This window comes from Lasioglossum baleicum, chromosome 9, assembly GCF_051020765.1.
Source record: "Lasioglossum baleicum chromosome 9, iyLasBale1, whole genome shotgun sequence".
NCBI classification, from domain to species: domain Eukaryota; kingdom Metazoa; phylum Arthropoda; class Insecta; order Hymenoptera; family Halictidae; genus Lasioglossum; species Lasioglossum baleicum.
This window is the reverse complement of record NC_134937.1, coordinates 14,523,523-14,537,972: the sequence shown is the minus strand read 5'-3', so window position 1 is coordinate 14,537,972 and position 14,450 is coordinate 14,523,523. Positions and strand designations below refer to the sequence as shown.

Sequence of the window (14,450 nt, the reverse complement as noted above, 5' to 3'; positions counted from 1 at the left end):
TATCGTCGCGCGTTATAATAAATTAAATGGGAAAGTTCGAGAGGAGAGTTTCCGTAGTTATATTTATGCAACAGCGTGTTACCGGTGCCGTAATATCTCGTATCGATCAACTGGTTACCTGTCTGCGCGCGAACGGCACATTCTACTGAATTCTTTCGCACACTTTTATGCAAACAACCTTTTTTGCGCTGCGAGCTATATGCGTCTCGCGCCGCCAGATCCCCGACCGATAAATATAGACATTACCGGCCGGCTGTTTGCATAGTACGTGCATAAACGTCTCGATTTAACGAACGCGTTGACAAATGAGAACACGGAATGGTAATATCCGAAGTTCCAGCATGCCGATGGAGTACAAGTCGCTGGAGAAATTGCACTCTTCATTTCTCTTACGTTCGAACACGTGTTTCGCGCCTGCGGTCGTGCGGTTTTTAACGCCGCTCGACCAGAAAAATTTCACAAATCTCGCCAGTTTTTTACACCAGCGCAAAAGTTAATGTCCGGAACCCTGAAGAATTAAGCTTTGTTTTTAACGATTCGTAAAAAGGCCACGCGTGTTTACACGCGGTCGTCACGTGTATGTCGACGGTTCCACGTGAATCGGAATCGAGGTTGAAAGCGAACATCGTCGGCCCCTTGATCCGAGCACGGTGACAATACGCGTCGGATAACGATCGAATCAGAGAGAAGCCGCCCGACGTTCGGTGTCCATACCAATGAGGATCAGCCTCATCAAAATTCGAACGAACTTGATCCCGGGCTGCGACCACTGGAAATTCAAGTATACCTAACCTTGTTCGATGGACGCGCGGCCAGATGTAACTATTTATTTTCGGACGATCGACCAAGCTGGTCTGCTTGTTTTCAACTCCACCGTCTCTGTCGCTCTATTTCCGCGCATTTATTTCGGACGGGTGACCAACCGCGCGAAATTTAGGTGTTGCGCGATTCTGACCACATGATTGTTGCTCCACACTGCTTGTAGTAGTTGCACAAATTTGTACGGACCAGTAAACGAAGCGGGTCACGTCGCGGTAGAAGCTATAGAAACAGACGGTCTACTCATATTATTAGTCTCGACTGCGGCTATCATTGGGCCGGGAATAAATGACCAAAAAAAAGGATTGACGAGATGGGAAATATTTTTAACCTGTACATAAACATTTGACAAAATATGTACGAGCATTTCTCACTGAATGGACCTTTAACGCTAACCGTACCGATTAAATGTGTCGGATATGCATTTTTTGATAAAAATGACGAGACAAATTATTCAGATTTTTAACAATTTTTATAATCAGACTGCGGATCTCTTTATGCCGAATAAAAACTTTCCATCTGAATCGCAAGAAACAGAGGTGAAATAAAAATTTAATTTATTTCTTTATATACTTGATAGATTAATAATAATACAATGGTACCTCTAAATTCTTCTAATGTTCTTGCTGCTTTAAATTATACCTACTTATTTTTATCATATATGCATATAATTCGCAGTCTATTTAGAATAATTTCTCCATAATTTCAATAATTAAAAAAAATGTGAAACCGGTCACTTGACCGGTCGCGATTCGGTTAGTGTTAAAAAGTCGTTTTCTAAGTGTCGCCTCTTGTTGCGTCCCTACTCAATGGTTACAGTGTATGCTAATTATGGTATTGATTTTCTCGTTTCAGGAGCCAGTCGAAGGCCTCTTATCTGGCCTACAGGAGGGAGCGAGGGGCGCCCGATAGCGAGGGCAGCTACAAGAGAACGATGTCTCCAACGTCTCGATTAGAGGACTGGCCACCGCCGCGGGATCACGACGACCCGGTTCTGCTGCGTGTCACGCCTCATCATCAGCTGCATCATCACAACCATCACCATCACAACCACCAGCCGGAGTTGTCCAAGTCGCACAGCGTGGACGCTCTTCATCATCGCCTGGAAGAACGCGCCGCTCAACAGCAACACCACTCGGCGGAGGTGATCGGAAAGTTGTCGCACGACCTCAACAAGAAACTGCAGGCGAGCGACGCGAGATCCCGGACAGCCGAGAACAACAACAACGACAATCTAGAGGATCGACATCAACATCATCATCATCATCACCATCACCTGGAGAAACGGCAGCAGGAGAAGAGGCACGAGTACGAGCAGAGAAGGGAACGACTGTCGCCGCAGAGCGTTGAGGTTCTTAACGATAGGAATCGGCAACTTGAGCGGGAACGGAGGAAGCTGGCTGCTAGCTGCGAACCCCTACCTCAGAACAGAGAGGTAATCATGCTTCACGGTATTTGTTGATGATAGAACTTGCAATTATTTGGCGGGATCTGGGAGAAATGATGATTAGTAGACTGCGGATCTCTATGCGAAATAAAAGTTTTCTTTGTCACCTACAAGATGCAGGAAGATGTACTTTCTTCCTGTCTTTAACAATTGTAATAACTTGAAAATAACATATGGATGTCCTTAAATCGTTTTAATATGTGTACTGTTTTAAATTACATCCACCCATTTCTGTCATAAATGCATCAATCCGCAGTCTAATGATTATCCTCCTGACAAATTTAGTTAGCGATGAAACGAGGCTACTGGGATATTGAGACCAGCCAAGGGATGGATAAGCAGAGAATCCTGAATGCAGATCCTGATCCAATCGTTACAGATAGTACCCTCCTAATTCTGAGCAAAAATGCTACCTCGAAACATTTTTAAAAATTGATAATAATATGCCAACATCTCCTTAAATTTTCATCTACTCAATTTTTCCAGAAATGGATAAAATCCGCAGTCCATTAATTACAATTTAGAAAGTCCATAAAGTCCTAAAACGGTTTCTCTTGCCAACAGAAGCAGTCCCGGAGCATGGATGCTCCCTCATCGCTAGAAGAGGACTTCTTCCGCGACCGTAGCGCCACGATCGAGATGACCTCGCAGAACATCGAGCTCTTAAACCGTCGCAACGAGAAACGAGCGAACGCGACCTCGACGTCCACAGCCACTATATCGACCTGTATCACGACATCCTCGACCTCATCCACAATGACAATTTCATCGGACAGTTGGCCTCGTGGCAACGAAGTTCAGACCTCGATCGAGACTTCGCCAGCCTCGGAAAGGCCTCCACCTCCAACGAGCTCTCCTCCGAGATCACCAGATCAGATCGAAGGAGAGAGTCTCAGGGGATCGGTTCCTAGACGGTCTGGCAGCTGTTCTAGCTCCTCCTCGTCTTCCAGATCGTCCGATCCGAGGATCTCGCCGAGAAGCTTGTCGAACAGCTTCTCGAAGATCGAGGGATCGCCTACGAGCAGAAAGGTGTCGAGTCCAACGCAGACGGAGAGCATTTCGAACAGGTCCAGCTCACCTGTTCGATCGATTCAGAGTAACGAGATCGAGCTGAGAGTGGAGAGGTCGTCCTCCGCTAAATCCAGGTCTGGGGGAAGGTCCTCAACGTCCTCGATCTCCAGCATCTCTAAAGCTTCGTCGTCCTCTTCGCCAAGGAACTCTCCGGTCCAGGAGATGAAGTCTTCTCTACCTGCGTCACCTTGCGTGTCTCCGCAGCCTGGAATCGAGGGACTGACTCTGATGCAACGGACTGAGGTTGTTCTGCGAGTTAATGCTGCCACCAGCGACGCTGCCTCGCAGACTGATCTTTTAGAGACGTCTGAAACTGAGATCTGCACGAAGACGCATGAGATGCCGCTTTGCCGGAAGAAGCTGCCCGAGGAGATCGAGTGCGAGGAATTGGGACGCGATTTGGCGAGTCAACTTAGTCCTAATGACAAGCTGGTTCCTCTACTGGGTGAGTGTCTAGCTTATTTATATTTGCTGGAAATTTTCTTCATTGATCGTAATCGCAAACGGAATTGCTATCTCTTAATTAAATGTCAATGTTGCCCTAATTCGACGCACACGATGCTAACGCACCAATTACCCGGACAGAACATAGTGATTAAAGATAATTAATATAACATTCCCTTCGGCGGCGTGTGTAATCAAATTGAAACCGCTAAGTGGGCCTGTATGCTAGTCTATTAACTGGTAAATTAATTCTTTAAGTGCATCAGGGGTTAAAGATAATGAATGCAGCATTTCCTTCAGAAGTGTGTAATCGAATTCCAATTTGTGAAGCAATCTTGTGCTGTAGTCTATTAACCAAGAAATTAGTTTCTTCGACGCAAAGAAGAGCAAAGAGAGAGTAATCCTGCTCTAGACCTGTCCTGCACCACAAATACTCTTTGATTTTCTCTTTGGCCACCGATATTATCTTGCTTCTTTCGCTTCCTGTATGTCTCGTAATCCTCTAGCGCTGAATAAAGCAAATCTTTGCTGTGCGAATGTTCTTTAATAATTAAATCTCTCTGGCACAAAATCCGACACAAATTAAAATTGCTGAAAGCGGACCTTTATGCAGATAGAAATTTTTCTTCGCTAATTTTGGTCGGTCGACAATGATAATGATCGACGTCCGTAAATTCCGTTGATCTTCTTACTGTTTTAAATCTCCCGGGGCCATTTTCGCCGTAAACGCATAATACTCGCACTCTATTTATTACGGAACAAATCGGAAGCCACTTACGTCGAGAAACCAGATTGCACTTTACGATCGCCCGGATAAAATATCCTGCGATCAGCCCGCGTGCGCGTTGCACATTTCGCAGCGACTTTAATTCCCGGTTTAGACTAATCCGGGATTACTCGCGTCTGTGCCGATTATGTCTAATAAAAGCCACGCAAACATCGCCGGTATCGGTATTCCCGGTCGTCATTCCTCAACGACTTAACGTAAGCCTACAGATTTAGTGCGGCTAATAGCATCGTCAAACTTCCACCTTCGAAAACCCTCTTACGCGACGCGACGATTTTATTGCATTTTCTTGCACCCGGGACGCTAAGTTCGAAACTTGTAGACGAAACTTGCATCTCGCACCTTGCGTAGTGGCATTGATTATAAAATACACAAGAGGTGTAAGGAAAAATGTGTTCAACATTGAAATGCCGCAATAAATGTTTCTAGCAATTTATATAAAGAAAAGAATAAAACATGTAGAATTATATAAGCTCAAATGCAACTTCATTTCGAAGAGGATCTTGTTTGAAAAATGACCAACTCGCACGCTAAGGTACATGGCTGACTAATATGTCTGTCTATTACTCACCGTTTCTATTTATAATGAATGCATTCTGTGATGCAGTACTGTTGGGCCCTCGATTAATCTCAATATGCATAATTATCTTCTTACCTTCCTGACAATGTGTTTTCACACTTGCGTCACTTAGAAACTCGTTTTCAACAAATTGTCTCGTGCTAGACTCACCTTTTTATTCCCTGTTTTATAATGAATCACTTCGGAGAATCTTACGAAACTTTTTATCCTGCTGGTGTAACAATAATCTTTATCCTGTGCGTTTCAATAAAGATAAAAAATTGAATGATTTAAAAGTGAAGTATATTTTCATTCAGCTCGAGCTTTTTAGAACTTCCGCAATTTTTATTTCGCATACTGATTCACAGTCTACCAATCGTTTTTCGATGAAATGCTATTAGGAGCACAGGAAGAAAGAAATTTAATATAAAAGCACGAATCACCACAAACACCGGTGGTCTACTTATCAAACCACAGGCGAACACGTTCAAGCAAACGAACGGTCTCACAGCAACGAGCGTCATCGACGGAGGAGCACGTTCGCAGAGGGCGACGACCTTTTCTTTTAATAATCGCTAACCCAATGGACGGCCGTGTTATTCAATTACTCGTCGCTGCATTCCCGCGATATTGAACGCGCGCGTTATGGCTTCTCGCAGAGCCGAGTGCCTAGAAGTCGAACAAACACGAAGGGGGATTCCTTTAGTGTGTGGTGTGTTCAACAATCTCGTTTGTTATCAGTTCCAGCGCCGGAGCACAAGAAGCCCACCGACTACGTTTCCGGTCTGTTCAGGGTGGAGGCGACTTTGCAGCCGAGACCACGAAGACGACTGTCCCTTGAAGAGCCTACGACCCCTTGCTCCGAGAATGGGGCTGACGACGAGAAAAAGTGAGTATAGGATTCTTATTTTATGCAGTTCTAGCTGCAACGTCTAAATAAATTTTATTTTATTTGTGTAATGAAGCACAGTGGTATATGTAGTAAAAGATCATAAAAATACTGCAAGGAATCCAAGGAAATGAAGCATTGCGAGTCGTCGATGCAAGTGCAAGAATTGCATCACCAAGACGACTTCCTAGTCACCTGTGTCTAGAACACTCCACCGTCTGCGATTCTTTCTATGTTTCTCACTCCAAGTCCCCTATCCTTCGAAACAAATAGGATTCTCGTATCCCAGCGTGCACACAGCGATCAGACAGCTTGTCATTATTGTTACATAAACGCGATCTGATCTTCCTAGATGATACAGAACGTCGATATTTCATATACAGGTTGCCCCACGCCACTTTCACCGAACCAGCTTGAAAACATGGACCCCGTTGATTATCGATCGCGATTTCCCCGAGGTTTTTAATGCTCGCGTTCACTGACTGACTGACTTGAGGATTAATTTTCCTGTATTCGCGTTACACAATTTATAGAATTCGAAAGAGTTCATCAAAAATGAAGTACGAACATTCCTCCGTAGACATTGTTCAGCTTGGTCAATATAATCTCGCCATCTTTCAGCGTACCCACTTCTTTATTTGTCTTCAACGATGTCGAATTATATTCAGAGTAATTTTCATTTTGTATAAAAATTCTCAATCACGACATACCGAAAAGAGAAATGATAGAATTCGAAAGAATTCATAAAAAATGTAGAACGATCATTCCTCCGTAGACATTGTTCAGTTCGTTCAATATAATCTTGCGATCTTTTAGTACACCCATTTCTTTATTTGTGTTCAACGATGTCGAATTATATTCAGAGTAATGTTCATTTTGTATCTATAAAAATCCGCAATCACGACATACCGAAAAGAGAAATCGACTGAATTGAAACGTAATTGTCTCGGATCCGTGCAAATTGAACCTGAACCACATCATCGACGCGTGGCTAAAGAGGTCGGCCATGCGTTCAAAGAGAATCATTCACAGAGATCCTTTATTGTGCGATGAGCGTGCGTGGGCGTAGCTGGCGAGCGTCGTTAACGAATTACCCTCGGGATTTAATTGTCGTTTTTCACCGGCGTATGCTCCCTGCGGCGAGCCGATGACAGGCCACGACAGCTGAATAAACTTGGTGTGATCCGTAACTTATCGCGTGGCATAAGAGCCTCCGACTGGTCGCCTTTCTCAAGGTCGAGAGAAGCTTCCCCTTCACAAGCTGACAGGCCAGTCTGTTCCCTAAATTCGCGTATGACGTAGAGTTTTTAAATCGTCTAAGAATTTTTATAATAATTTAATGTAGAGAAATCTTATAATTCAATGTACATTTGGTAGATACTCCCATTGAAATCTTCATTAAAAGCACGGGGCAGACGATGAAGGAGGATGATTAAGGAACAAAGAGGTCCAAGATGAGTTATTGTTCAATCGGTGTCGAAAATTGATGAGCGATTATTTCCGTTCGACCATCGGGGAGCCGAATCGCTCGAGGACAACATTTACGCCGGCACGCGCCGGGAGAAAGTACCAGAGGCGCAAGATCATTGCGTAACTAGCCATAAATGATATTGTTAGGCCTGTTACTCGGTGGTCTACGCATCATTTTCTCCGGCAGTGCTCGACGGACGAGCGGTGACATCGTTTCGATCCACAGGATCCTAGAAGATGGAGCTAACGCGCTTGGGAAAGTACGTCCAGGCGTTCGCGGTAGCCGCGGTTCATAGTAATTTCCGATTAGCTAACTCCGATTCGATTCGTTCCGCGTAAACAGCGTGTTCCGCCGGATAAAATTAGGGTCGTGCGGGGAATAAGCGGATTTCCTCAAAGCTGCCTTGAGAGGTCATTAAAAGAGCAAGTGAAAGAGTATATACACCTTAATTCGCATAATTGTGGAAGACCGGCAAACAAATAACTGGAAATCGTTAGAACAATGGTATCGGTTAATATTTTTGAAACGTGAGTTTCAGGTCTGGCTGGAAATGATATTACTTTTCTAATTATTTATTGTGTATTTATTGTTGTAACAAAGGCAGGATTATTCTACGTGATTAACTCTCTCGACAACGCAGAATTACATTTTTTCATACGAGACTCCGTTTTCGAGAAAATCGTACCCGAATCTAACGTGACACCGCAAGTAGAGACGACCAGCCATGATCAGACACTCGAGGATAATCTACTGGATCTCCGAATTGATTTTAGTATAACAGTGCTTGAACCAACTCGAGAAGCTCTTAAATCCATCTCTAGTGCATCCAGCCACCGACGTTCGTGACGCGTGAGTCAAACGGCGATGAAACTCGCAACGACCGTGCTCGCCGCGCTTCCGGTTTTCATTAATTACTATGCCTAGTCGGCGGAGCCTGTAATAGTCGGTCGATCGGCGTGGTTACTTTTCGAATCGCCTCCGGAGCGGTCACTCTACCGCAGCTTTCCTTTCTTTATCACTTTCTCCTCCGCCGATGGAGTCGCTCGGCGAATCTCCCGCGCGCTCTTCGCGATAAAACGCCCTCTTATCTCGAGCGGACGCGCGAATACTATGACTCCGATTCCGCGAACTTGAAACTCATTGGCGCGTTGACCTCGTCGATCGCCGACTTCTGAAACGAAGACAAGACGCGTTCCTGCGCGGCGACGGTAAATCAATCGACGATCCCTCTTCCCCGAATCGTGCCGATCGAGGCAATGAGTCATGCCAGTGATGCAACACGCGATCGCGAAATGACCGGGACATTTTCGCGTGGAGAATAGCATCGATCAGGAAAGTAGGCAGGAAAATTTTGTCAGGAAAATGTTGCAGCGAGGAAACTTGCAAAATGGTCTAACAACGGACGTTACCAAACCGTAACACGCCGATTTTAATTAAATTTTGGGATGACATAGAACTCAAAAAAAATATTTAACATTTTTTATAGCTGTCGACATTCATGTTAACGGGGTGAAAAATCGATTTTATTGAATAACTATTAGGCCTACACAAATATTTCAAAATCCAATTTTTGTTGGACGCCCAAATTCATCCCAAACCGAACATCTGGACAATTTAATAATTTCGACTACGCGCATCCTGTTGCAGACACGAGTCGATACCCTCAACGCCAGTCACTCCGCTCTCCGCAGATTCTGTCAGCCCTCTGTCTCCCACGTCAGCGTACTTTACAACGTCTGAGGGAAAAGCAAGGTTCCTCGCGAGATACTCTAGGGATGTGACTGTGGAGGGTTTGCGTCAAGAAGAGGCGCCCGCTGTCATTCCCACTGACAGCCTCGATCTCCGGCAGAAGAAGGTAAGTTCGCACGTCTCGTTCATTGAAACTTTCGTTCGCTCCATAAAGCGAGAGCTCGGTGGCAAGCACACGCGACCTCGAAAATCAGTATGACGTTTGTTGCGTCACCGGGAAAGCGATTCTGTCGTAATCGGTTTCCGGGGGAGCACGCGTGACCGTGGAATCGCGGTTTACGTGGCTCGGCGGAGCTTGACCGAGGATTGCAATCGATTTTCTTCGCAGGAGGAGCTGATGATGAGGCTCGACAAGAAACTGGTCGTCCTCAGGGCTGAACAGGAGGCTGTTAGAGAGGAAGGGGAGGTGAACGAAGCTCTCGGAGCAAGAGTTTCCACGAGGATCTCCGCTGTCGCGAGACCAGCGGAAGCTTCCAAGTATCGGCTTCACGTGGAGGAAGTCGGCAAGATCACCAGCCTTCTTCTTGGCCTAAGTGGTAGGCTGGCTCGGGCTGAGAATGCTCTTTACGGCATGCCGGCCGATCACGCTGAAAGGGTGAGTTTCAATCCTGTCCTTGTATCCTTTATCAACCTTCAATTAGTCGGGGAGTTGCACCTGAATGATTCTGGAATTTCTTATTATTCGCAGAAGAATAGAATGGTTGTAGTTTCTTACCCACTTATTTGGAAACAACCCTAAGTTTAATGTAATCTTAGTATTATTGCTTTCACCGGCGTTTCGAACGTCCTACAATTATACTAAACGTAAAAGGGCAACGATGATCGTCGAAATAAAAGGGACGGATACCCTATATCGCGAATAGCCGATCAAATTGCTTTGGTTGATGGTTGGCTCTCGCATACACGCGATACTTCTTCATTAAATCGTGGAATTTTAAATGACCAGGCAATCGAGCGTTTGCGCGATTAGCAGAAAATTCACCCGACGTCCTTGACGGTTCCCCTGCAAGCGTAGTCCGACGCTGGCGCAAAATAATTTGTAGTTGTCGAACAGGAAGGCCGTGCAGACATAATCATTTATCCGGCTCGCAGAAAGTCGCGTTGATTTATCAAGTAAGCCTTGCGCAATGCTCTCTGGTCGAATACCGACAAACGCTGTACAAACATCTCTCAATCTTGACACTTTAGCTGGCTACAGTCAGCTAACCCTGTATTCTATCATGATTTCTCACTGGTACAGTGATTAAAACTTCTGTGTACTTAAGAATGTAATTTGTCGTAAAAGTATTGAAAGAATTAAATTTCTGTCTGTCTCCTATTCTCGTTTGATTGATGGAGTTCTGAGTCTTGATGGAACGAATGATTGCAGAAAATCCTGGAGAGCAAGAGGGACAAGCTGGTGGACCAGCTGGAGGAGGCGAAGATCCTGAAGAGCAACATCGACAAGCGTAGCGTGAACGTCTCGACGATCCTGTCGAAGTACCTGAACGACGAGGAGTTCGCCGACTACCAGCACTTCATCAACATGAAGGCGAAGCTGATCGTTGACGGCCGTGAGATCCAGGACAAGGTGAAGCTCGGCGAGGAGCAGCTAGCCGCGCTGCGAGAGGCGATCGACTAGTCTACAATAAATATCCACCGATCGTACGATCGAACAATCGATTTCTCGTTTATATCGGTTCCAATCGAACCTCTCGACTACGACGCAAAAAGAATGCAAAATCGAGAAACGAAGGACTCCGCAAAGGTGTCCGACATTTCTCCGGTAATCTCGTCGAAGCTTGCAGAAACGAATTTTCTTCCCCGAACCCGAGCGTGCCTTGCGAATCGGTGAATGGAAAGTGATAATACTAACCGATAGGCATCGGTAGCTTGAAATTATTTTTTAACCGCCTCTTTGTACATATATATATTCGTAGTCCTAGACGGACGAAATCGTCGAGGAGCATTTTCGTCTAGCGAAATTGTTATTGTCCTCCTTCCCCCCAGTTCTTGCGACCAAGAGAAGAATTTTATATCGATCTACGTCTGTGTACACTTTTCTGCTTTCATTCGGAGATACAGAAACAGCCGTCAGTGCCTAGTCGATGCCGAGCTCGCGTCAGTTGTTACCCGTGGCTCGGTTAATTGAGGAAAATGTTGCGTCTTCGAGGACGATGCTGAGAAACGAACTGTTGTGCTACCTTGTGGACCGTAGAAGCTAGTATCTTCTGTCTAAATTCCATTTGTCCGTACAATCTTTCATAATTAATGTCTTGCGCAGGCGTTGAAGTCTCCGAACAGATTTACATATTAATTCTGGGAAATTGTGAACTTTATGAATTTATTCTATTGTTTCCAACGTTTATACAATTCTTAGATGATAGAAATTGAAGTTTCGGGAAAGACAGAGCAGCTCAGCTTTCATGAGAAGATTGTAGATCATATATATATTTTCTGTGAAAATTTCATTCTTTCCTGTAATGATCGTCTTTAAGTTGTTCTGCAGGGATTTCAATGTTAATATTAATTCCAGGGAACTGTCTGTCACGTTAGTATGTAATTTAGATTTTTAATACTGTCTATGTAATGTATACGTGGTAAAAATCGAGGCTTATTCTTATTGTTCTTGTCTAATATAATCGTGATAAAAAATATTTAAATTAATTCCAGTCGATTATCTATCGAGTTTACATGTTTGTCAGTTTGTTTGTAGTGTCTACAAAATGTCTCGGTGGTTAGAATATAGTGATCGCGATGAAGTGTCTCGCGCAGGCATTCAAGTCTCCAAGCAGCTCGGTAGGAATTAGAAGTTTTGCTATTAATTCCAGTCTATCAATTTCGCACATTTCTCAGACTATTCCCAGTGTACAGAAAATCTGTAGTTGCGTAAAATTGGCATTTTCGAGGCAACAACTTGTGGGTTGCTTCCTTTTGAGCACAACAGTTCGTTGACAGGGGCGCGAGCCACGGGATGATTGACCTAGAATTACTTCTGGTGCCTTCTTATATACGTAATGTGATATAAGGGTAAGGAGTCACGTGGTCGTGGGATGTGTGCGAACAATGGCAACCAAGCGGCGTGTTGTGTAGCGTGTACATATTATACATTATAAACGAAGAGAAAGGTAGTCGTTTAAGCGATTATACACTTGTAGGAAACATACAGAACACACAACGAAACACAGGAGAGACACGCATAACTCAGAACCACTCTACATGCTCACCGTATACAACGATTTATTATTATTTTGTACGTTTTATTCTAACCCCAGAGGCTCCCGTGAGCCTCTATGACGCTTGTGATCTTACTTATCTCTGTACGGCCGAGCCAGGATTCTCGAAACCTGGATGATAAAAGAAAAAAGGATTTTCGAGCCTCCGTGGACGGTCTTAAGAAAAATTTTATGCCTCGGTCGTTTTCGAACCCTGTTTTGTACCCATCAACCTTTATCCAATCCCCTCGTTCTCAATCCTCAATGCTACGCTTCCTGTCTTCTCCTTTGGTGATCGTCTCACGATTTACATGGTAAGTCGACGACGAATCCGGGAAGAAGACTCCTGACAAAATTCAACGGGGTGGGTCCTCCGGTTCTTTGTGCTTGGTAATGAGACATTTATCCGATGCAACAAAGACTCCGAGATGGAATCCTTCCTCTTGCACGCTCCTGCGAACGGCTCGTCTGTTTATTATACGAATCTTCCTTGAATGTTCGCTAAAATATTTAATGATTGGCTTGAAATTTCGTTGCCGAGACAATTGGAAAATATTGAAAATTGTATCCTGTGACTGCTACAGAATTGTAGACAAACGATGTCATGGCAAACGATTGAATAAACTTCTTTATTCGAACACATCTCCCAAAATCTAAAAAAATTCAATTGTGTCGAATTAAATTAGCTACAAGCAAACATTGAAGAAGATTACAAATTGTCCAGCATCGATGCTGCAGTCACTGAAGTGTTCTGAATATTCCAATTTACTGGAGCAGTGGCTTCTACGAGCAGAAATTCAAAACAGCTGACGAAGTTATTGAAATGTTTAGGTGTGGCAAAAATGGTTTTTCATGAAAATGGCGAGCCGTTCAGCGGGGATCGCGAGGGAAAATTGTCTCCGCGCGTGAAAGACTGAGCACAGGGCATAAAATTTCGCGACACATTTATAGTCAGTTTTCTGTTCCTCGTTTGTTTCTCGCGCCTATACGACAGCGACACTGTAAGCTCGCGGATGCCGTAGCCGCGTTTTCGTAACGTGCTTGCAAGCAACGTTATTTAGTACTTCCGATGAATGCGGCGTATGGCAAATAAACAAAACCAATTGTATATAGAAGAAGAAGATGATGATTCAAGAAGAAGAATAAGAAGATGAAGCAGTTTCTCGTCCGATCAGCAGGAAGATTGACAGAGAATGAAGACGACGAAGAAAATGGAAAAAAACCATGGTGCTCTGCATAATCTATTTTTTACGAGATGAAACGTTCCATTTATCGTGTAGGCTATTTACTTGTAGCTTAAGGTCATTACTATTTAATAGTGAAACCCACTCTGTACATACTCTTCTTCAGCATACAAGTTTAGTTTTTAACGTGATGCGAGGAGGACCCGTTTTTTTCTCAAGGGCTCGTTACACCTTCCAATTATACATGCTCGTATGCGCGTCATCACTCATTATACACACACGTACACGTACACGTACCACACGCGTAAACGACGACGCTAGGTCGTCGATAGTCTGACAATATTATCGCATATTTCGAATGTATTACGAAATCATTACGATAACTACCTTTCCCAAACTCGCTTGCAATAAATAACACGTTGGAAATTATCCTGATATGTTTATTTCCTATTTTCTCATTAACCAGGTCCCATGGAATTAGCACCGACCGATAAGGATTTATGATGTCCTATACCTCGTCTGTGATGAGGCAGGTTTTCCAGTAAAGTATAAATATAGCGCCATTGCACGAAGCGGTAAAACGTTGAAACAGGTAGGCGAATGTTATCGATAAGTGATAAGAATGTTGTGGAACTTTTCTAGGTGCTTCTAGCAGACTGTCAGCACCGACGAGGTACGAGATTCTCGTCGATGCTGTCAGCCTTATGGGAGTTCGTGTCACTCGAATATTTCGGTGTTCTCTTACGCCCTCTAAGATTGTATTCTGACTGGAGTGAGAAACAGAAGGCCATCGACATGATCTCGTCGGTGCAGAAGGCTACTGAGGAGATTCTCGT

General features: G+C 44.2%; 1 protein-coding gene across 5 annotated transcripts in view; it reads left to right on the top strand.

Moving 5' to 3' along the window:
- Shrm (shroom) overlaps positions 1 to 14,179 on the top strand; it is a 247,686-nt gene extending 233,507 nt beyond the window's left edge. For 2 of the 5 annotated variants that reach the window (XM_076430999.1, XM_076430998.1), the window contains exons 8-13: positions 1,675 to 2,254; positions 2,831 to 3,782; positions 5,869 to 6,016; positions 9,135 to 9,342; positions 9,565 to 9,831; positions 10,606 to 14,167. In XM_076430999.1, the coding sequence (XP_076287114.1) occupies positions 1,675 to 2,254; positions 2,831 to 3,782; positions 5,869 to 6,016; positions 9,135 to 9,342; positions 9,565 to 9,831; positions 10,606 to 10,857 (2,407 nt within the window). In that variant the 3' untranslated portion in view covers positions 10,858 to 14,167. Of the gene's footprint in view, positions 1 to 1,674; positions 2,255 to 2,830; positions 3,783 to 5,868; positions 6,017 to 9,134; positions 9,343 to 9,564; positions 9,832 to 10,605 lie in introns of all 5 variants that reach the window. The other 3 variants (XM_076430995.1, XM_076430996.1, XM_076430997.1) reach the window with 3 other exon arrangements.
- Positions 14,180 to 14,450: the final 271 nt, after the last annotated feature.